Source organism: Chiloscyllium plagiosum, chromosome 9, assembly GCF_004010195.1.
Source record: "Chiloscyllium plagiosum isolate BGI_BamShark_2017 chromosome 9, ASM401019v2, whole genome shotgun sequence".
In the NCBI taxonomy this organism is placed as follows: domain Eukaryota; kingdom Metazoa; phylum Chordata; class Chondrichthyes; order Orectolobiformes; family Hemiscylliidae; genus Chiloscyllium; species Chiloscyllium plagiosum.
Window position 1 is genome coordinate 15441690 of NC_057718.1, and position 24403 is coordinate 15466092.

At 38.1% G+C, this 24403-nt stretch overlaps 2 protein-coding genes across 4 annotated transcripts in view; one reads left to right on the forward strand and one right to left on the reverse strand.

Annotated features, from left to right (window-relative positions):
• The window catches only part of cnsta (consortin, connexin sorting protein a), a 96084-nt gene extending 91736 nt beyond the window's left edge, over nucleotides 1-4348 (forward strand). For all 3 annotated transcript variants that reach the window (XM_043695435.1, XM_043695434.1, XM_043695433.1), the window contains 2 exons: nucleotides 378-507; nucleotides 2887-4348. In XM_043695435.1, the coding sequence (XP_043551370.1) occupies nucleotides 378-507; nucleotides 2887-3086 (330 nt within the window). In that variant the 3' untranslated portion in view covers nucleotides 3087-4348. The remainder of the gene's footprint in view (nucleotides 1-377; nucleotides 508-2886) is intronic.
• Nucleotides 4349-7287: 2939 nt separating this feature from the next.
• The window catches only part of LOC122552649 (transmembrane protein 179-like), a 22504-nt gene continuing 5388 nt past the window's right edge, over nucleotides 7288-24403 (reverse strand). Inside the window, exons 2-4 of the mRNA XM_043695437.1 lie at nucleotides 19018-19155; nucleotides 15000-15078; nucleotides 7288-7717 (exon numbers count right to left, since the gene is read on the reverse strand). Coding sequence (XP_043551372.1) covers nucleotides 7601-7717; nucleotides 15000-15078; nucleotides 19018-19155 — 334 coding nt within the window. The 3' untranslated portion in view covers nucleotides 7288-7600. The remainder of the gene's footprint in view (nucleotides 7718-14999; nucleotides 15079-19017; nucleotides 19156-24403) is intronic.

Below are 24403 nucleotides of genomic sequence, written 5' to 3' on the forward strand. Positions count from 1 at the left end.
GGGTGGTAGGGGGGCGTGGACCTGACCAGGTAGTCACGGAGGGAACGGTCTTTGCGGAAGGCGGAGAGGGTTGGGGAGGGAAATATATCCCTGGTGGTGGGGTCTGTTTGGAGGTGGTGGAAATGTCGGCGGATGATTTGGTTTATGGGAAGGTTGGTAGGGTGGAAGGTGAGCACCAGGGGTGTTCTGTCCTTGTTGCGGTTGGAGGGGTTGGGTCTGAGGGCGGAGGTGCGGGATGTGGATGAGATGCGTTGGAGGGCATCTTTAACCACGTGGGAAGGAAATCTTAACCACCCTGTCTACTTGTACACACATTTCAAAGGTGTTCTGGTGTGCACAGTAAATGTCTTATTCTGTAAATTATTCTTTCCTTATAGAATACCCACCCAGAGGGTCTTGTGTCCATACTTAAAAAAAGAAATTCGGACAAAGAAATCACAAGGGTGCAACAGAAGCAGTCAAAAAGGAGAGTAAGATTTCAGGAACCCCAAGACACACTAGAGCAAGGTAAGGTAGCATTCTATGGTGCTTTGTTTGCATGTATCTAAATTAACATTCTGAATGGGTTGCAAGGCCTCAAATTTTGGTCAGTTGAGTGTAAACTTAATTAGGAGAAAGTGAAGACTGCAGATGCTGGAGAGTCAGTGGTGCTGGAAAAGCACAACAGGTCAATGCTGTGTTTTTCCAGTGCCCCACTTTTCATCTCGAAATCAATTGTGCTAGATCATAAATCTAATTGTGTTAACTATGACAGTATTTAGAGATTACAGGAGTGGTATGAAAACTAAAAGTCAAAAAGTATACCTGTCTAATTAGTAGAATTTCAAATGATATTTTGGTTGGTGTAATAATGAAGTACTAGTACAGAATTGCTAAGCAAGTATTAGTGAATGAATCAACCTTTTCTTTTCCCCGAATATGTAAACACAGCTGTTCTTCATGCGGAGAAGCTGGAGTAGGGCTAGGGTGGACAAAGTTAAAAATCACACAACACCAGGTTATCGTCCAACAGGTTTATTTTGAAGTACTAGCTTTCAGAGCACTACTCCTTCATCAGATAGCTGTGTACCGAGATTATAAGACACAGAATTTATAGCAAAAAATTATTGTCATGCAACTGAAATGATATATTGAATAAACCTTAGATTGTTGTTAAGTTTTTCATCTTTTAGAATGGGTTGCAGGTTTCGGATCATGAATATGTAAATCCCAGAACTATTTAAGTCACATTCTCGAGATAACTTAAGGTTTTACTTTTAAAAAGTGACAGCACAGCTCAAACAATGCATTAAAAGGTGTGAGGTTACAGTCTCTGTATTTCAATCTTGAGTCAGACTGGTTCTATTTCCAAAGTAGGGATTTATAAAACATTACATGGATTGACTGCCTGCAGGTTGTGTGTTTTTTGAGTAAAATAGAATGTATCTGCAAATATAATTCTACAAATGCAATTTCACCCCATAGACCTGTTTGTGCGTGCATGTGAGAGAGAGAGTGTGTGAGTGCACGTGAAAGTGTGTGTGCGTGCACACTTGGTAGTGTGTGCGTGCACACTTGGTAAAGTGTGCGAGTGTGATGCAGCATAAGCCTGTGTGTGCGCACATGGGTGTGTGTGGGGGTTATGTGGGTGTGTATGAGAGAGGGTCTCACCAACATTCTTCTTCCTGACATTTTCCCATGTTTCCAGAAAATGTTTATCACATACCTGTCTGGTATTTTAGAAATGTTTTCATGTCATTCAAATCAAGCATCCTTCAAGAACAATACACAAATTAGCTACGAAGTGTACAATGATAAGTATTAGTTTTCCTACATTTGCACTCTTCTTCCCATTTGTTTTTGTAAATTAACTTGTCTTTATGGAATTAGTAGTCTGTGATGTAGCACACAATTAGATATTATGCTTATCGATACTGTCAATTGTACCATATTATAAGTTAGTTTAAATATGCATGCTTTGTTCATCTTGTTCCCATGTCCCTTGTTATTATCCAACTACCAATCAAACCTTGAATGCTGGTGTAATTTCTGTTCGCTAGATAACTGGGAGTGAATTCCACAGTCTTACGACTCCCTGCATATCAAGGCCTCTTTTTTTTCTAAAGGGCTTTTATTGAGATTTTCTTGGGAACTCCCTCAACTTCCCAAATACCTTTCACAGCCTCCAAGATTCCATCCATTCTACTTACAGGGCAACCTCTCTCTCATTGGGGGGTTACCCTAGGATTGGTTTTTTCACTATATTCGAGTTTTTGATGACAAATTCACCTGCTGTATGTAGAAATTCTTCTTGCCCATAGTCTTTCATTTCTTGCTTTCAAACTTTGTGTCCATGTTCTATTCTCCTGTTTTATATCCACAACTACTGATGGTGTGAATGTTAGTACCATCTATATGTAATTTAAAATATTTATGTCACTTCATAATCTAAATAATGTTGAAGTGTTTCTTCATATTTTGTCATATTTGGCAATGCTAGTGAACCTCCTCTTATAAACAATATTCTCAGTGCGGAGCTCAGCATTTGTAAACCATAAACTTGTACAACTTCGAATGAGATTTTAGTTTATTAGCTGTTTTTTTTTTGCTTTTTATTACACTTAGAATTCCAATAGTCACCCTGAAGCCTTGATTTATGGCTTTTATATGAACCTAGAAGGTGAATGGACTGAATCCTCAAAAATGAGGTCATGAATGGTTCTGAAATATTATTGCAGAGATTGATGGTTTGAAATACCAGTCAACAGAGAATGAGCAGTGTCTTTCGAAATATTTGCAAATTCAATTTTTCTGTTTGTCTCAAATTAGTGGACTGAGTTCAGCTATTGAGCTTCATTGTGATCACACTTCAACACACTGATTTAGATTTTTATTATTTTCCCTTAGATGAAGTAAATGGAGATTCCTGCCTCCTTTTAGTTCTATTGTGCATTGTCACAGTACTTCTGAGTGTCGGAGGAACAGCACTTTATTGCACATTTGGTGATCTGGAGTCCAGTGTATGCAGAGACTTCACAACACAAATGAACTTCTATTATGCTCAGTTCCAACAAGCTGTTGAGAAATTGAAGCTGTTATTTTCCTAAAATGACGTATCTCCTTAAATAGAATTGAAGTAATTATGTAAGTCATGGTTCAGAAGGATTAGATGAAAAACTTGATAATCTTGTATGTGCTGCAATGCAATAACTGCTGTGAAATGCAACAATCACTAGGACATAACACAGCAACGTCACAGCTGGAGTTTTGGCTCTCAACAAATCATAGCTTGACATGGCAAGAAAGGATAAATATGCAACTCCATTGAAGATCTTTGTGAAATGTGGGAACATAGCAGGCTTGCCAGTCACTTCCAGAAAATTAGCTTTTGTGTAATTTATCTTTTAAGGGTGACTGGTGAATAATTCATCATACAGATGTGAATGAACATTTTTGTACATTGTTTTTGTAATAGGTTTTACTGATCAGTTTTAACATCCTTTTCCCTGTTTAAAAATGGTGGCAGTTGTAATCTATATCGTTTTTTTTTCAAAACTATTTTAATTGTATTCAGGTTACTTTGCTGCCTCAACTCTTTAAATTATTTACAACTTTCCTTTTATGTTTAATTTGGTAGTGATATGGTTTGAAAATTAGTCTGATTTCACGTGTCAACCTCTTCATCTTGTTCCGATGATTTATCTCTGCAGCCCAGTCCAAAAAAATGCAAACACACACGTGAATGTTTTGAAGCAGATTCTTACTGCTAAGGTGAAATTTTCTATTTTCATTTTATAATCAAATGTACATATCTCCTATTTGACAAGGTAAATCACAAAGTAAATGATTACCTCCTAACTGGAAGTGTGAATGAACAAGTAAGTTATGACTTTCTTTCGAAGACAATGAGAAAGCTTTCTTGTTATTGTTGGAATTTTGTTTTTTTCTTCCTTTTTAAATAATTTTGTAACTACTTTAACAAACTATATGCTGGTGTCCTGCTTTATGATGCATTGGCATTTTTTAACGTGGCAGTTGCATCAGGGTTTGTTGCAAAATATTATGCAGACAAAAGATTTTGGTTAATACCTCTGCTTTTTCCACACAGCAAATTCCCCCATTTGGTCTGAGAGACAGGGAGTTAGAAAGGGACTTTTAAATACAATCTGATTGTGCCTGGTCAACTCATTTTGAGCAGCATTGACCAGCACTTGTGTTTAGCTTGCCTGCCACTTTACAGATCAGTGGTAGCTTACAATTGTTTATAAATTTATCATAGAATCCCTACAGTATGGAAACAGGCCCTTCGGCCCAGCAAGTCCACACCAATCCTCCAAAGAGTATCTCACCCAAACCCTAGTTCCATACCCTGTTACTCTATATTTACCCCTGACTAATATATCTAACCTAACCATCCCTGAACATTATGGGCAATTTAGCATGGCCAATTCACCTAGCCTGTACATCTTTGGATTATGGGAGGAAACCGGAGCACCCGAAGGAAACCCACGCAGACATGGTGAGAATGTGCAAACTTCACACAGATAGTCACCCAAGACTGGAATCGAACCTGGGTCCCTGGTGCTGCGAGGCAGCAGTGCTAACCACTGAGCCACCGTGTCACCCTGTTATGCTGAACATTCATGAGCTTGTTACTTAGAAAGCTGTCTTTCAATTTGGCATATTTTGTAACATTGATAGTTCTGTTTAGGTGGAAATCTTATTATTTTGCTGTTCACTAGGTACTACAACTGAGATGGTTGAAAGGTGCAAGTCTGATCTATTATCAGGCTTCCACCCTTGCCAGCATTGTCTGCATATTGTGTTCCAAGATTACATTGCTTAGTTTATCTCAAATTGCGAAGGACTGATCATCTGGTATAATATTGGGAGGATACATGTTTCAGGAGTTGGTGATTTATTACTAGTGCAGGAACATGCTGTGTGCATTGAAAGAATTAACAATTTGAAGTTTGATTTCCTGTGCAAGACAAACATGCAGAGTCTTGCAAAATACGTGTGCTGACTCTTCTCAGATGTATATTCTCAACTTTGATTTTGAAGTATGAAGTTATTAATTCAAGCCCATAAATTAATATTTTCAAAAACTACAATGCTTCAGAGCATTAAAAAAGATACATTAAAAAAAGGATAATTACCTTACCACCCCCATGTCATTATACAGCATTTCTAAGCTTTGCTTCTATAACCTGTCTCCATTCATTGGATCTACATTGTGTATAATTCTTATTATTAATCAAAATAAGTGCTACAATTGCACAGGTTTCTCAGCATCTGAGAAAGAGACAAGTTAATTTTAAGGTCCAGAGACTTGCTTTGTGATCTTTTTCTGAACTTTTAACTTCAAGCTTTGGTTTTGTTGTTCGTGGTGGCGTTAATTCTGTGTTTAACAAGGCTGTATGTACATAGGAGTGAACGATAACTAAACTTTTTTCATATGATGGTTCTGTATTAAATATTATTCTGGCACATTGGATATGGTGATTTGCCAGTAAATTTATTCCTCGACTTGAATGATGTTATCAATTAAATTTTTCAGTAAAAGGGCCTTAAATTTTAACATAGTAACTTAACATATCTATGAAGTTGCCAGCTTTTAACCTGAACTGTATCATGGCGCATGATTATATGGCAGAATATATTAATCATGTGTTACTGGCTGGATCAGTGCACTGTTCTAAAAAGGTAATGATTGGGAAATTTAATTTATTTAATGTAAAATATGCTGTATGTAGAGCAAATCATGAGATTTATTTTCCTTCTGTTTTGTAAATTCAAATAACTGGCATGTTGACATTTAGAAATCTGTAAGATTGAGCTTTGTAATATTAGAGGTGGTTAACCTCTGAATTTGAGTGCTTAATGTACGATTTATTAAATTAATTTTGCCCCACTTATTGCATTCTTCACCAGAAATATTTTTAACACGTTCATCTTAATGTCATTAAGTCTCGTAATTTTATTAGTTTGAAATGTAAAACCTATACAAAGAATTGTGATTTGAAGATGGAATTATCTGTTGTAAAGTGAATCATGTAACTTGCATCACTGGTCATCTATTTTGAGATTGAAACTTGTGATTTACACTGATGTTAAATAGAAAATCAGGAGTTTAACCAGCATTTTTGTTTTTCTCTTCATAAAGTAATTATTTTTAACTGTTTAAAAATCACTTGAACTGTTTTCAATTGCATTATTTTAAAACATGGCTTTCTTGGATGGAGTGAGTTATGAGTTTCCATGAACTGGCAGCAGATATTGAACATCACCACTGGTAAATTCCTGTAAATGACTCACCATCCAGACTTGCAAATGTGTTGCCATTTCTTCACTGTCACTGAGTCAAACTTGCTGCTTAACAACACTGCAGTCTAAGGCTGCAGCTCAGCACTACCTTAGAGGGCAACAGATGATGGGTGATAACCAAAGTCCACGTCTTGAATGACTTTCTTTAAAAACCAAGTTTTTCAGTTGTGAATTGACAGCCAATTGAAATGTAACCTGTTCATATATTGTGAAGTCCCAGTCTTCCCAATTGACTGAATCTAACACATAGCATCTCCTGACAAGGTAGAAAGGAAAGATTGTTGATAGTAACTCAGGTGCCTGTGACCTGAAACAGTGATGATAGAATGTTGTTTCTTTGGACTAAGCATTGGTGATAGGGTAACTGGCTGGCACAAGTTCTTAGTTAGTCATGGAATAGATATAGCTTCTGTCTTAATAGAAATAACTCCAGACACAGGAGGGAAGACAAAAAAAAGTGGTAAAAGGAAAATTCTTAAGTGCAAGGGAAGCAGCACTAATGGCAACTATGAAGTCAGCAAGGAAAATATGCAGTGCGAAGGATTCAATCAAAGCTGGAATCTGAAAAACTTAATCTTGCCTGTAGGTTTATAGATGGACCTGGGAAGGTGAATTCCTGCCATCTAGCATTGTAAAGAATGTAGACCACCGGAAATGGGCTTGTGAATTCTAGCTATAGTCATAAACTGTGGAAACTATGTAAGCTAATCAAAAAAGGTATTCCTGCTTATGTTATGGTCAAGAGTGTAGTTGTGCAAAATCAATTTAAATTCCATTGTTATGACAAATGTGTTTTTAAAAATTTCCAGTTATTAAGATGACCAGTTAAGTACTCTTTTTCAGGAATTAAAATGCAAGATCTCTCAACCAAGTTTCTTAACAATTGTTGGTTTATACTCAAAGCAAAACCTTCAATATTGGTGCAATAGCTAGTTTACACAGGCAGTTGGTAATAAGAATATAAGTTTTGAGACACTCAAATACACAATCTTCATTAAAAGAGGGGAAAAAAAGACTAAACCTACTATTTTGAAAGAAACACACTGGCCAATGGGCTATTCTTGAAGGCAAAAAGGCAAAGCATTGAATCTTCAAGAGTCTATTGCTGAGATGTTATGGGACATATGGTCAAGTCACTAATTACACAGTTGTCTTAGTCTTGCTGAGACTACTACAATCAGGAAATACAATTTTGATATTCTTCAAACACTAACAAATAGGTTACACCCTGAACATAGGTATAGACTTTTTGGCCCACCATATTGGTGCTAACAATGATGCCATTCTAATATAATCATATGTGTAGGGTCTGAGAGAGATCAGGTAGGCTTCCCTCTAACTCGACTGGAACTTGCAAGTTGTCCTCCAAACCAGATAAAATAAGAACCTTCTTCAAGTCACTGTTCAAAACCTGAAGATGAGAAATTAATGATTTTAACAGTATATAATTAATCTACTTAGACTCATGTCAGGGATTCTTTCTTCACTAAGTTTACTATCCAAGTGGTTACAGGTGTTTTGCTTCAGTAGCAATATACTATCCAGAACAGCTATGTTGCAAAAAACTTCTATCTCCAATAAACCAGGATAATTTCAAAGGATTATTTTATTAATATTCAATTCATGTGTGTAAATTAAAATAGAACAAGTGTTTACCACGTCACAAGTAAACGAAGTGTACTTTCAGTAGTGATTGAGGCAGATTTTGGTGTACCTATTGCATCTTTTCTATAGTTTAAGTTTACTCTGCTAAACAATTCTTTTGACTTCTAACCCTCTACTTTTGTCTGTGTCCATCCACAATTAACTTAAATTATTAATGCAATCTGTAAATCTAAATTGCCTTGAAGGATGAGTGTTAATGACTTGAAGCTTTACCAGCCTTTTATTCAAATGAAATGCCTTTAATTATGCAAAAAAGCCTTTTCTCCTGATATTTTTCCCCTAAAGGTACATTGGGAAAGAATGTTAGAAACAAAAAATACTTTTGATAGGAATGAAGTTAAGCTAAATTGTTTTACAATGAGTAGACAACAATATACTAAATTTCAACAATATTGTGCTCAGATGGGACTTCCCACACTTAAGCAACAAAATAAAATTACAGGTTTGATCATTGATCCACATCAATCCACAGTATATGAAAGATAGATTTTGTATTCCAAACAAACATGATCATTGCACTCTTGGGCATCTATAAAACTGTAAAAAAAGTTTTTGTACATGTTTGACAAAAGCCAAATTACTTCATTTCCCCTCAAACTCTTAATCAGATTTTTCTAATGGCATCATACTAACAATCAATTGTTCTCTCAAAACTGAGAAAGTATCTGTTACAGATACTTAAATTTTGAAGCAATAGTGTCATATCAAAATCATGATGGTTCGTTTGATCCTGATAAATTTGCTGCACTGATTCAGTGCATTTTGGTGCATGTGACAAATAGTAGGGATTCTTGCATTTGGACAGAAATGTTTGGTGCCTGTGCTGCTAAAAAGTCCCTTGGATGCTACCTGAACTGCTGTACTCTTCCAGCACCACTAATCCAGAATCTGGTTTCCAGCATCTGCAGTCATTGTTTTTACCTTGCTAAAAAGTACAACCTATCACATTTCCTGAATGAGAATAGGCCCTATTCTTGTATCAGTAGAAGTACTAAATATTTTTCTTTGCATTTTGTGTAATGATCACGTAACATCAGTTGGTCACAAGCCTCACTGTAATAAGAATTGGTGTGAAAAAGTTGGAATTTCCTTGTTTTCCAACAGTGAAACAATACCGAAATGGTACCTTTGAGAGAAAACCGTTTATGTTTCTAGTCCTGTTGACATTTCATTAGAAGCAACTGGGACTTGCTGAGTTTCTTCAGCAATTTCCATTTTTGTTTGTTTCAGATACTCCATCTGAATTTCCTAATCATGCTTTAACTTTTTTTGCATTCCTGCTCACCAGTATGTAAACATTTTGCATTTTATATCACTTGTAATTTTAGTTATGTTGGTCATAGAGTCAGATGTATAGCACAGAAACCGACCCAGATATCCTAAATTAATCTAGTCCTAGTTGCCATTTCCTTCTAAATCCTTTTTATTGTATCTATTCAGATGCCTTTTAAATGTTGTAATCATATCTTTGGCAGCTCATTCTATACACTCACTACCCTTTGTGTGAAAAAGTTGCCCTTAAGGTCCCTTTTAAATCCTTCCCCACTCACCCTAAACCTATGCCCTCCAGTTTTAGACACCCCCCACACCCATCCCACCCCAGTGAAAAGACCTTATCTACTTACCCTATCCATGCCCCTTATGATTACATAAACCTCTAAGGTTACCACTCAGCCTCCAAAGCTCCATGGAAAACAGCCCCAGTGTACTCAGCCTCTCCTTACAGCTCAAACCCTCCAACCATGACAACATCCTTGTCAATCATCTGAACCCTTTCAAGTTTCACAACACCCTTCTTATAGAAGGGAGACCAGAATTGCACATGCTACTTTGTGTGCAATATCCTAACCAATACCCTGTCCAGCTGCAACATGACCTCCCAACTCCTAGCATACTAAACACCTTCACTATCCTATCTACCTGTGATTCCACTTTCAAGGTACTATGAACCTGCACCCCAATGTCTTTGTTCAGTAATCCTCCCCAGGATCTTGCCATTAAGTGCATAAGGCTTGCCCAGATTTGCCTTTCCAAAATGCAGCACCTCACATTTATCAAAATTAAAGTCCACCTGCCCCTCCTCAGCTCATTGGCTCATCTGATCAAGATCCTTAAGTGTATTTGTATAGTGTGGGTTGCACAGGCATCAACTATCCCATTATAAAATAAATTACTGCATAAATGAGTTTTGGGTCTAACAGGCAGGAAGGGTGGAGCCTCAGCTCAATAGGAGCCTCAAGTTAGAGGAAACAACTGATTCAATGATAAATCTTTGTTTAATATTAAAACTTGCAAACAATAAGTCAATTGTATTTTTGTAATCTGAGGTAACCTTCTTCACTTCCCCTGATTTTAGTGTTATAAGACATCAGAGTGGGAGTAAAGCCATTTGGCCCATTGAGTCCACTCTGCCATTTCATCACAGCTGATGGGCATTTCAACTCCACTTACCCACACTCTTCCCCATTGCCCTTAATTCCTTGCAAGATCAAGTATTTATCAAATCTCTGCCTTGAAGATGATTAACATCCCAGCCTCCACTGCACTCCATGGCAACGAATTCCACAGGCCCACCATTCTCTGGCGGAAGAAATGTCTCCTCGTTTCCATTATAAATTGACCCCCCCCCTCTCTAATTCCAAGACTGTGCCCACAAGTCCTAGTCTCCCCACCTAACGGAAACAAATTCTCAGCATCCACCCTTTCTAAGCTATGCATCATCTTCTGTTTCTATTAGATCTCCCCTCAACCTTCTAAACCCTATGAATACAATCCCAGGATCCTCAGCCATTGTATGTTAGGCCTACCATTTCAAGATCATCTGTGTGAATCTCTGCTGGACATGCTCTAGTGCCAGTGTCCTTCCTGAGGTGTGGGGCCCAAAATTGGACAGTATTCTAAGTGGGGCCTAACTAGAGCTTTATAAAGTCTCAGAAGCACATCACTGTTTTTACATTCCAACCCTTGAGATAAATGACAACATTACATTTGCTTGCTTAACCACGGACCCAACCTGCAAGTTAACCTTTAGAGAATCCTGGACTATCACTCCCAGATCCCTTTGTACTTTGTACTCTCAGTTTAGAAAATAGCCTGTGCCTGTATTTTTTCTTCCCCAAAGTGCAAGACCTTGTATTTGCTCATGTTGAATTTCATCAGCCATTTCCTGTACCCCACTCAAACTGTAAATCTTTCTGCAGCTCCCCACCACCTCAGTACCATCTGCCTGTCCACCTAACTTCGTATCATCAGTCTCTTCATCCAGATCATTTATATATAAAAGTAAACAAATGCAGCCCCAATACTGAACCCTACAGGACACCACTTGTCACCAGCTGCCATTCTGAAAAAGAATCTTTTATCCTAACTCTCTGCCTTCTATCAGACAGCCAATCCTCAATTTATATCAGTAGCTCACCTCAAACACCATGGGCCCTCACCTTACTCAGCAGCCTCCCATGAGGCACATAATCAAAGGCCTTTTGGAAGTCTAGATAGATAACATCCACTAGGTTTCCCTGGTCTCACCTATTTGTTACCTCTTCAAAGAATTCTAACAGGTTTGTCAGGCCTCACACTATCCAGGACAGAAACACCTGCTCGATTGGCACCATTTTCAAAGATTAACTCTCCTTCACAGATGGTCAGTAGCAGAATGGGTACTATCTGCAATACACACTGCAGAAATTCACCAAGATTACTTAGAAGTGCCTTCCAAACACACGAACACTAATATCTGGAAGGGCAAGGACAGCAGATACATGGGGCTACCACCAGCTATAAGTGGAAACCATTGTTGACTGTAAAAGAAAATCTGGTTCATCAATATTGTCACAAAGCTAGTCCTTTTTCCTAAAAGCTCAAGGATACTCTGTCCTTTATTTTTTTTGGAGGGGTAATAAACCAGGCCAGGCTCCAATCAGACTGGTTTGGTACAGAGATGAAAAGGATTTTGAGAGGCCTTTTGTTTGAGACTTCAGGCCAAAGTGGTCATGGTTTAGAAGTGACCTGTAGAATGAAAGGGGAGTGGTCAGCTCTCTAGCTGAGCAGTTTAGTTCAGTCCAAAACTGGTTGAGAGTTTGACAATGAGCTGTGAGGAAACTCTTCTGCCCTTCTAACTTCAACCTGTTCCGTGTTTTAAAGGGGGTTTGATTATTTGGAACTGTTGTGCATATTTGGAACAGCATAATTAAGTCTAATTTGGATAGACAGTTCTGTAGGGGTTTTTTATTCTGTTAGTGTTTCATTGTGTAATTTTGTGAATAAATTTTGTCTTTTAAATCTGGTAGTCAACCTCACTAACTTAATCAGAGTAATTTTCACTGTACACTTACCAAAACAAATTGCAAAGGTATGGTCTGCTGAACAATGTTTTGGGTGGTCTGGCCTAGCCCACAACAATATCTTTCAGGGAAAGAAAACTGACCAAGGCCAAATTTGTACATTTTGTGACCCCATTGTACATAGTTACAATTTCAAGCTTTATATCCCTCCTTAACAACCTGACAAGCAAAAGAATCAATTGGCAAACCAGCTACAGCCATAGGCCAGAGTTTGCTGCCATTGCTTTGAAAACATTTGCTAAATGTGAAGGAATTTGAAAGTAATGAGTGTTAGTACTTATGTTCTGTCATCACAAATACTGCCGAAATATACAGCCAACTTGAGATCAACAGTTTGAGGCATTCATTGCTGAAGAATGCAGTGCTTTGATGAGTCTGTTTTGGACTGTGTTCAGTTCTCGTCAGTACAGCAGAGGGAAATTGTGAATACCCTGAAACAATATAGTAGGGCCATAAAACTGATGTGACTCCAAGGGATAGCTTAGAAATGAAACTTAGCTGATGGTAAACTTTGAAGAAGAACCTTGAGAAGAAGTGGAATATGCTTAACACTTGATTTTAATGGCTGTCAAATGGTAGAAATTCAGAATTTAACTGCTGGGCAGCTCCATATTCACAATTATCAATAACTAGGATGGTCTGAATGGCTGGCAAACTACTGGAATCATGTGTTAGATAATGAGGGGGCTCATTTTTATGGAAGGATGACAAAAGAAATGAAATACAATCAAATTAAAATCACGATTGATTTCATTAATAGACTCATTTAATCATGTGGTTTTCATCAGCTTTGGCAATGAAGAGATGTTGAGAGGTTCACAATTCATTTTTCATTTATTTGCAATTAAATAGGATACTGCAAAACAGTGAACATTTTCTGAATCGTACACTAGCACTATTAAACTCCTCTACATAAGTTGACACCTCTGCAAAACTTGCTAATATTTCTGGATGAATGTATAGTAGCAAATATATAATTTGGAGCTTGAATCCTTGGTACAATTCAGTAATCATTTTGGAAAATGAACTGATCCTGGTCCTACGAATGAGGCACTGACAACATTTTAGATTGTAGAAGTTGGCGGCAGGAGGACTGAAGTAATTCTGCAATTGATAACATACATTAAAATTTGTCTCCATGAACAGTTAAACTGACCTTGGTAATATGGAGTGCCGACATGAGTAGAATGAACACTTACGACATCCAAATTAATAAAACCATGAAACAGCTGCAACGAAGTGCATGGTTTTATGTAATAAAATTTCTGAAAAGTTAGAGACCAATTTAGTTATAATACAAATTATTCTTAATCCATGTCAGTTATTGAACCCAAGTTTTGCTCTTCAGTCATAACCTCAGTAAGAAAGGTAGACAAATGGGAGAGATATTGATCTTTCAGAATTAATTACTGCTTATGAATTTAAAGGGAGTTACTGTAATTCATATCTGCTCTTGTGAGCTGAACTCTATCCTCAGTAATCAACTTGATTAATATTCACATTATTCAGGTCATGTATCCAACTTTCTGGAAAGGCAAAGGTTTGGAATGAAACAAATACTCACCCCAAATTCTAGAGTTTTAAGTCATGAACATTTACCATACAGTATTTACAAGTTCTTAACGGAAGTGGAGCAAATACAGAGTCTGCTTTCTGCCAGAGTTAATTATTGCAACATGAAGTAAAATTTATATACTTTGTCATCTTAGATGAGATCAGATCTCATTTTGGATGAACGGGTTTCTACACTCTACAATCTGATTTCAATAAAAAATAAAAATTGAATGCTGTTACAAATTTTACATTTATTATGCAACACTGATTATTCTTCATGGGATCACCAGTTTTTCCAGATTACCTCAGCTATTTCCAGCTATGTCCATAAATTCCAACCTCAAAAACTACTGACAAACTGTTTAAGTAATTGATCTTTAAAAACAATCCTCACAGTAACAAATTAGCAATGACTATAGCATGCACATGTCAAACTAAGTGGTAACTGAAAATTCAAATTGTTCTACATACATTGTAATAGTCTGCATTATGTTTTTATGCTGCGTATCCATAACTTTAGACACTTATGGGGTCTCAATTACAGTTGGTTCCTATAACAATTATCCACTGCCATAAACTACAAGTTAACAGAAAACAACACCATTCTCATTTACTAAACATAGAAGAAATTGTTCAAATAATTACTTGGAATTCAGAATGAGCAAGTTATGTGTTAAGCAAATTTTCCATTTACTGAGTAGGAATACAACAAATAGTGAATTTTGTACAGGGTTAAACCAAGATGGACGATCTTCAGGTCAGGGGATGCAGGTTGGATAAGTAATAAATCACGACATTTTATAGAACAATCATATGTTGATCCCATTTTTCATATAATGTATTTCAATGAGTAATAAAAGATGATTAGATGAACACACTGCCCATTTGTTCACGGAAATATTTTTGCGATTGCTGGTTTAGAAGAGTTTCTTTGTATTGTACAGAAAAGTCATCTTTACTGCGACAATGAGAAACTTTCAAGAAAGCAAGTATTGCTATTACAATCCACACTATCCAAGCACACCACAGGCCAAACTGGAATTAAAAATAGGAATCAGATGGTTACCAGTTAATTCTCATCAATTTCTTTAGCAGTCATGTTTAATGAAATTATTAAAGTACAAAGTTCACCTGTGCAGTACCAAAGTGGTCATAGAACAAAGTAGGAACCGCATTCAGATTAAGAGATTCTTCCTGGGCATCTCTGCAGCTGCAACAATATAAATTGAACATGAACTAGCTCCAGGAGAGAGATAAAAGCATTCAATTAAAAAAAAAATTCATATTCACAACCTAGTACTGACCTAAACTACAGTTAAGTTCCCACTTTTCTTTTTTGGTCTTTTGTTTGACTTGGGCCAGCTTTTAAATGTAGGACCACAAGATATAGATGCAGTATTAATTCATTTAGCCCACTAAGTCTGCTCCACTGATGTTTCTCAATCCCATTCTCCCCATAACTTTTAACCCCTTACTAATCAAGAACCTATTCCACCCCAGTCTTAAATGCACAATGACTCCACCTCTATGGCAATATGTTCCATGGATTCACCACTGACTGAAGAAATTCCTCATCAGTTCTAAGGTCTCATTCCTTCACTGAGGCTGTGCCCATGGGTCCCATTCTCTGCAAATAGTGGAAACATCTTAGCCTCCACCATCTATCTAGGTCTCTTCATGTTCTAAGTTTCAATGAGAATCCCACCTCATCCTTCTAAACTGAGTACAGACCCAGAGTCCTCAAATGCTCCTTATGACAAGCCCTTCATCCCCAAGATCATTCTTGTGAACTTCAAATCAGAACATTTGGAAAAGGAACTTTAATTGCTTAAGAGCAGGGACAGGAATGGTTGTTGCAGGTTCCAGGATTTAGAGGTTTCCAGTAAGAACAGAGAAGATGCTAAAAGAAGGGGAGGTGTGGCATTGTTGGTCAAGGACAGTATTACAGTTGCAGAAAGGATGTTTGGGGACTCGTCAACTGAGGTAGTATGGGCTGAGGTTAGAAACAGGAAAGGAGAGGTCATCCTGTTGGGAGTTTTCTATAGGCCTCTGAATAGTTCCAGAGATGTAGAGGAAAGGATAGCAAAGATGATTCTCTGTATGAGTGAGAGAGACAGGGTAGTTGTCATGGGGGACTTCAACTTTCCAAATATTGACTGGGAACATGATAGTACGAGTACTATACATGGGTCAGTTTTTGTCCAGTGTGCGCAGGAGGGCTTCCTGACACAGTATGTAGACAGGCTAACAAGGGGCGAAGCCACATTAGATTTGGTACTGGGTAATGAGCCCGGCCAGGTGTTAGAGTTGGAAGTAGGTGAGCACTTTGGTGATACCAATCACAATTCTTTTATGTTTACTTTAGTGATAGAAAGGGATAGGTGTATACCATTGGGCAAGGCAATTATGATCCAATTAGGCAAGATTCAGGAAGCATAGGATGGGAACAGAAACTGCAGGGGATGGACACATTAGAAATGTGTAGCTTATTCAAGGAAAAGTTCCCGAGTATCCTAGATAAGTATGTACCTGGCAGGCAGGAAGGAAGCTGTAGAGCGCAGGAGCCGTGGTTTACAAAGGAAGTGGAATCTCTGGTCAAGAGGAAGGTGGCGGCTTATGTTAACGAGATGTGAACGGTCAATTAGGTACTTGAGGGTTACAAGGTAGCCAGGAAAAACCTAAAGAGTTCAGAAGAGCGAGGAGGAGACATGAGAAGTTGTTGGCGGATAGGATCAGGGTAAACCCTAAGGCTTTCTATAGGTATTTAAGGAATAAAAGAATGACAAGAGTAAGATTAGGGCCAATCAAGGATAGTAGTGGGAAGTTGTGTGTGGAGTCAGAGGAGATAGGGGAAGCACTAAATGAATATTTTGCGACAGTATTCACCCTAGAAAACGACAATGTTGTCGGGGAAAATACTGAGATACAGGCTACTAGACTAGGTGGATTGAGGTTCACAAGGAAGAGGTATTAGAAATCCTGCAGAGTGTGAAAATAGATAAGTCCCCTGGGCCAGATGGAATTTATCCTAGGATCCTCTGGGAAGCCAGGGAGGACATTGCCAAGTCTTTGGCATTGATCTTTAAATTGTCATTGTCTACAGGAATAGTGCCAGAAGACTGGAGGATAGCAAATGTGGTTCCCCTGTCTAAGAAGGGGAGTAGAGACAACCCTGATAATTAGAGACCAGTGAGCCTTACTTCAATTGTTGGTAAAGTGTTGGAAAAGGTTATAAGAGTTAGGATTTATAATCATCTAGAAAAGAATAATCTGATTAGGGATAGTCAGCATGGTTTTGTGAAGGGTAGGTCATGCCTCTCAAACCTTATTGAGTTCTTTGAGAAGGTGACCAAACAGGTAGATGAGAGTAAACCGGTTGATGTGGTGTATATGGATTTCAGCAAGGCATTCGATAAGGTTCCCCACAGTAGGCTATTGTAAAAAATGCGGAGGAATGGGATTGCGGGAGACATAGCAGTTTGAAACAGTAATTGGCTTGCTGAAACAAGACAGAGGGTGGTGGTTGATGGGAAATGTTCATCCTGGAATCCAGTTACTAGTGGTGTACCGCAAGGGTCAGTGTTGGGTCCACTGCTGTTCGTCATTTTTATAAACTACCTGGATGAGGGCGTAGGAGGTGGGTTAGTAAATTTGCAGACGACACTAATGTCAGTGGAGTTGTGGATAGTGACGAAGGCTGTTGTAGGTTAGAGAGACAGATAAGCTGCAGAGCTGGGCGGAGGGGTAGCAAACGGAGTTTAATGCGGTCAAATGTGAGGTGATTCACTTTGGTCGGAGTAATCGGAATGCAAAGTACTGGGCTAATGGTAAGATTCTTGGTAGTGTAGATGAGCAGAGAGATCTCGGTGTACAAGTACACAGATCCTTGAAAGTTGCCACCCAGGTTGACAGGGGTGTTAAGGAGGCATAGTGTTTTAGCTTTTATTAATAGAGGGATCGAGTTTCGGAACCATGAGGTTATGCTACAGCTGTACAAAACTCTGGTGCGGCCTCACTTGGAGTATTGTGTACAGTTCTGGTCACCACATTATAAGGAGGACATGGAAGCTTTGGAAAGGGTGCAGAGGAGATTTACTAGGATGTTGCCTGGTATGGAGGGAAGGTCTTATGAGGACAGGTTGAGAGACTTCAGGTTGTTTCGTTAGAGAGAAGAAGGTTGAGAGGTGACTTAATAGAGACATATAAGATAAACAGAGGCTTAGATAGGGTGGACAGGGAGAGCCTTTTTCCAAGAATGGTGTCGGCAAGCACAAGGGGGCTTAGCTTTAAATTGAGGGGTGATAGATATAGGACAAATGTCAGAGGTAGTTTCTTTACTCAGAGTAGTAAGGGTATGGAATGCTTTGGCTGCAACGGTAGTAAATTCGCCAACTTTAAGTCGTCATTGAACAAGCACATGGACATACATGGAATATTGTAGGTTAGATGGGCTTCAGATTGGTGTGACAGGTCGGCGCAACATCAAGGGCCGAAGGGCCTGTACTGCGCTGTAATGTTCTATGCTTCTAATTTCTCCAAAATGAGAACAGGGCCAAACTAGAATTCTTCCACAAGAATAAACATTGTCATCTGAAATGTAGTTAGTGGACTGGCTGCATGCATTAAGTATACACTGACTTTTAGTTTGTTGTATTGGCTTTTTTTTTGTGGATTTGAGTTTGAAGATTTGAATTTAGATATTTTTAAAAACTATATGTAGAACTTTGTTTTCCCCAACAAGACATTTCTTGGAGAAAACACTATTCTTGGTCTTGGTTGCCTGAACACTCTTCAGGGAAAACAACTGTTTTTACAACTGGGTTTTACAACTGTTCTGTTTGAGAAGTGTTTTTCAGGTGTGAATGTGGTTTTAGTCCCAAGTGAATCTCTGCAAAGTTTCACAATGTGAGAGATTTGGATTATTCAGAGGGACAAAAAAGATTTGTGATTTTATATTACAAACCAAGCATCACAAGTTGTACACATTTATACTTGATCTCTCAAGCAGTCGTGAGAATTCAATATCACATTTAGTCTTCAGGTGAAAAGGGGTTAGAAAAAAATAAAAAATTTTGAATTTAATTCCCACTTTAAATACATCATTCATTCTGTCGTTCTGCTTATAAATTCCCATCAGTATCCCTCATACCTGATGGTTATGTTACCCTTGTTTGTGACTGAGTTGCACCATATATTAAGGCCATCACTCACTGTGGCACTGGCAACCAGCATCAGCAAAGCAATGGTGCAGCTAAGAAGCATGCTTACAAATTCTGAAAAGAGTGATCTATAAAAGAAATTAAAAAAAGAGTCACTAATTAAAAGATGACATACATATCAATTCTTACATAAGATACACAAAGCTTTATGAAATGGTTAAATTATTACACATTGGGTAGCTGTAATAAAACAGATCTAAATGAAAAAAAAATGAGGATTAATGACACTGGATATTGTCTTCATTGATTTCAGTAATGCATTTGATAAGGTCCCACATGGCAGACTAGTAAGAAAAGTAAAAGCCCATGGAATACAGAGGAATGTGACAAGTTGTATTCAACATTCTCTAGGACTCAGTATTGGATTCCTTGTGGTATATATTAACAATTTGGACTTTAATAGGGAAATTTGCAGATGACGAAAATTAGTCAGGTAGTTAATAGTGAAAATGATAGCTGTCAACTCCAGACTGACAACGGTTTGAATTCCACTAGCCACTTTTCCACTCAATCATGAGAAATGGGTGATAATACACTTGCAAAGGTAAAACAAAGGAAATGCACAATAAAAGAGAGGGTAATGAGAGGAGTAGTGAAAGTGGAGCGTATGTTAAGAGGTCCTTGAAGGTAGCAAGACAGGTCAAAAATATAGTGAAGAAAGCAAATGAAATGTTTTCCTTCCTTGGAAAAGATATGGAATAAAAAAGATGGGAGTAATGCTGAAACTGAACAATTCCTTGTCTCCATTACTTCAGTCATTATTTAACCTTCAAGATTTAACTTCTGTGTTTCCTAATAGTAATCATGGGAATTTTTCAAAATCCTTTCCCATGTCGTGTCAGCATGGGTTTCCTCCAGGTGCTCCAGTTTCCTCCAGAGCCCAAACATGTAGGTTAGGTGAACTGGCCGCGCTAAATTGTCCACTGTCTTCAAGGATGTGTAGGTTAGATACATTAGTCAGGGGAAATGTAGAGCAAAAGGGAAGAAGAATGGCAAAAGTGAGGACTGCAGATGCTGGAAATCAGTCTAGATTAGAGTGGTGCTGGAAAAGTACAGCCAGTCAGGCAGCTTCCAAGGAGAAGGAAAATCAGTCCTGAAGGGCTTTTGCCCGAAACGTTGATTTTCCTGCTCAGAGGGTAGAGGAATGGGTCTGGGTGGGTTACTTGGAGGGTTGGTGTGGACTTGTTGGGCCAAATGGCCTGTTTCCACACGGTAGGGATTTTATCATTTTAAGTACTTGTTTTTTTTTAATCCACAATTTACTTCTGCTAATTAAGTGTACTGGCAACATTTTAATGTTTCCTCTTCTGACAAAGAAGTTTCAAATATATAGTCTGACAAATTTGACGATTATCGAACATTTGATAAGTTAATCTTTTCTTGGCTAAAAATAAAATTGGTGTCACTAGCACTCACCGTTATTTCTTTAATCTATAATGCAATATCTCCTTTAATCAATTAGTTTTTAAAGCTCAAATTAACATTAGCTTATAAAACTGCTAATATTAAAGTGCATTTTACTGTTGCTATTATCGATGTATTATCATTGGAAACAAATTCTTTACATTCCCTGTTCTTGCTATTTTCTTCAAAAGAATGGACTGTAAATTGTTTTCCTCATCTGACCCTCACTGGAATTAAATTCCAAGCTAGTGGATTTGTAGGTCTATGGAAGATAGTGGAATTCTTTCTAACCACTATTCACTGCTGAAATTTGACCTGGTTATTCTGACAATCATTTTGGTCTGCCTGTAAACAAGTTACTCGTTTTGACAATTTCTAAAACTTGATTACTACTGACATGAAATCATCTACAAGAGAAGAAGAACTGGGTTATCTTATACTTTCCCCAATGAAAATCCTCAATTAACCTAATTATTCATCTTGACTTCACAGTAACTGCTAAATGTAATAAGCCATCATTAAAATGTATTCAAATTAAGAGATCATGGCAAAAGTAATGTCATCTGTTGAACAATTCAATGATTTAGCTACAATTCTGACATATCTGCTGTTTGTGGTAATCAGTCTTTGTTCACTTTTGGTTACATGATCAGAAGCAGAAACAATCCTAACAAAAAAAAAATGCCCAACCTTGCAGTTCCTTGACACAAAAATAGTTTAAAATAATTATGCCAAAAGTAGGAACACCCTACTCCAGCAAGTAGTTAGAAGCAAGCAAAATGGCTTTGTACTGAACACTGATACAAAAGCAGAGAGTGTTCAATTTGATTACACTGAAATTCAGAAACAGACTTGCAGCATAATTGAGCTTTTTCAATATTAATGCTCCAGGTTAACCTCTTCCCAACTCTGATGAATCAGCATATCATTTTGTTATTTTCTTCTTTGTATTTATAACTCACCCTTGAAAGGCATCTGCACTAATCACCCCAACATCTTTAATGTTAGAGTGATCCATATTCTGATGGAAAAAAGGTGTTTTTTTTCCACAACTGCGTTAATGATGTTTTAGTTGTCATCTTTAAAAGATGACCCTTCAATCTGGTCTTTGATAAATGGGAGTAACATCTGTATGTCTACACTATGAAGCCTTTCTAAATTCCTCCAGAGTCTTTGATGTTATTTACAACTGCAAGAATGAAGAATGAATGAATGCAAAATAAAACAAAGTGTTTAAAGCTCATCCTCAAAGGCTTTCTTTCTATACATGTTCCAATCTCTATGTCCTTTTACAACTTACTAGTTTACTCAAAAGTCATCATTTAGCAAATTGCCATTCCCTCAAATCTAACCGAATGCTAACCAGAACCAAAAAGTGAGTTCTGATGAAAAGCTGAAGTTCTCTTCCACACATGCTTCCAGCATTTTGTTTTTTCTAAAATGCAAGTAAAAATGTCAGATGATATCCTGATATAACAATGTTTAGTCCACTGAATTAAAGGGCACATAATAAATTACACTATGCATTATTTACGAATAGTCAAGGTAAGCAAATTCAATTGGGGAAATTAGAATTTATTGACATATGCTACAGTATTCATCAAGCTTAGTTCCCCATTTCCAGTCACAAGTAAGATTTCAAAGTTTTTTTAAATTGCCAAGAAAATTCAAAACAAATTTGAATATTCAGGCACAAGCTTTATCATTCCTATATATATTTCCTCAACAAAACCAAACTTAGCTCAGTCAGAAACACTAACAAATTGCTGGAAAAACTTAAGTCTGACAGCATTGGTGGACAAAAATCAGAGTTAATATTTTGGGTCAGGTGACCCTTCCTCAGAACTGCTAGCTCAGTCAGAACTCCCTCTGCCTTGATCATACGAACCATATGAAGAGAGGTTGAGTAGGTTAGGTTTATTTTCATTAGAAAAAAGGAGATTGAGGGGGATCTAATTGAGATTTAAAAAATCATGAAGGGTAGAGACAGGGTAGTTAGAGAAGCTTTTTCCCAGGGTGAAGGATTCCATAACGAGAGGTCACACTTTCAAGGCGAGAAGTGGAAGATTTAAGGGGGATACACTCGGCAAGTACTTCAGAGGGTGGTGGGCATCTAGAACGCGTTGCCAGTGGAGGTGGTAGAGGCAGGCACGGTAGATTCATTTAAGATTCGACTGGACAGATGCACGAGTAGGTGGGGAGCAGAGGGATACGATGCTTAGGAATTGACCGACATGTTTAGACAGTAAGTTTGGATTGGCTCAGGCTTGGAGGGTAAAGGCCTGTTTCCAGCAACTGCAGTTTTGTTTTGTGTTTTTGCCTCCACAGCTCTGTCTCAAGGAATTCCAGAGACAACAAGAAATTCCTCCTTATCCCAGTCTTAAATTGGCACTCCTTAATTCTGAGATTATACCCTCTAGTCCTAGATTCTCCCATGGGGAGAACATCCTCAGCATTTAACCTGTCCTGATCCTTAAGGATCCTTTATGTTTCAATTCGATCACTTCTCGTTCTTCTAAATTCCAGCAGGTACAGTCCCAGCTTGTTTAGTCTTTTCTCATAAGACAATCCCTCCATACCAGGTATCATCCTGGTGAATCTCCTCTGCCTCCAGTGATATATCTTCCCTTAAATAAGGAGACCAAAACTGCTCTCAATACTGCATATGTGGTCTCACCAGCACCCTGTACAGTTGGAATAACACTTCCTTACTCTCATAACCCAATCCACTTCAATTGTGGGTCTATATTCCATATTAAAAACAACAGCAACTATGTGTCACCATGATGCACTCAAATAAGCATGTAGCCCACAATTTAGCTCTGAAGAGCCAAAGAAACTTATTACATCCAACCAGAAAGCACTAACTTGTATAGGAGAAATGTGCTGAGGCTATTAACTCAACCTGTTCCACCAACTGAGGAGATTATGGCTGATCTGCAATCAAACCATACATTTCCTATACCCTTTTGAACTTTACATGGGTATACTACAGTTTAAAACAGATTCCAACAGTTACAATTTCTGGAACAGTCCCAAACTGCTATCTAAAGAACTTGTGTAAAGAAATATTTATTAATTACATCCCTGCACACTGGCACTGCTTTTGATGCCATGCACTCTAATCCAGACTTACCAACCAGAGAAAACTCAATTAGACAATAGGTGCAGGAGTAGGCCATTCTGCCCTTCGAGCCTGCACCACCATTCAATATGATCATGGCTGATCATCCTTAATCAATATCCTGTTCCTGCCTTATTTCCATAACCTTTGATTCCACAATCCTTGAGAGCTCTATCCAACTCTTTCTTAAATGAATCCAGAGACTGGGCCTCCACTGCCCTCTGGGGCAGAGCATTCCACACAGCCACCACTCTCTGGGTGAAGAAGTTTCTCCTCATCTCTGTCCTAAATGGTCTACCCCGCATTCTTAAGCTGTGTCCTCTGGTTCGGCACTCACCCATCAGCGGAAACATGTTTCCTGCCTCCAGAGTGTCCAATCCTTTAATAATCTTATATGATAATCTTTAATAATCAGAAATATACACAGACAAAGAAGAAACCATGATATCATTCGACGTGACGGCACTGTTCACTTCGATTGACAAAACCCTAGCCAGAGAAACAATAGCCAACCTACTGGACATACAGAACAGAAAACAGGACGCTGAACCTATCAACAAAGACGGCATACTTAAACTACTGGACTTGTGCCTCACAACACACTTCACATTCAACAACCAGATATACGAACAAATCAACAGAACACCCATGGGATCACCAATCTCGGGACTCATAGCAGAGGCAGTTATGCAAAGGTTAGAACAAACAGTCCTACCACAAATTCAACCCAAACTCTAGGTCAGATATGTCGATGACACGTTTGAAATCATTAAAAACACGGAAATAGA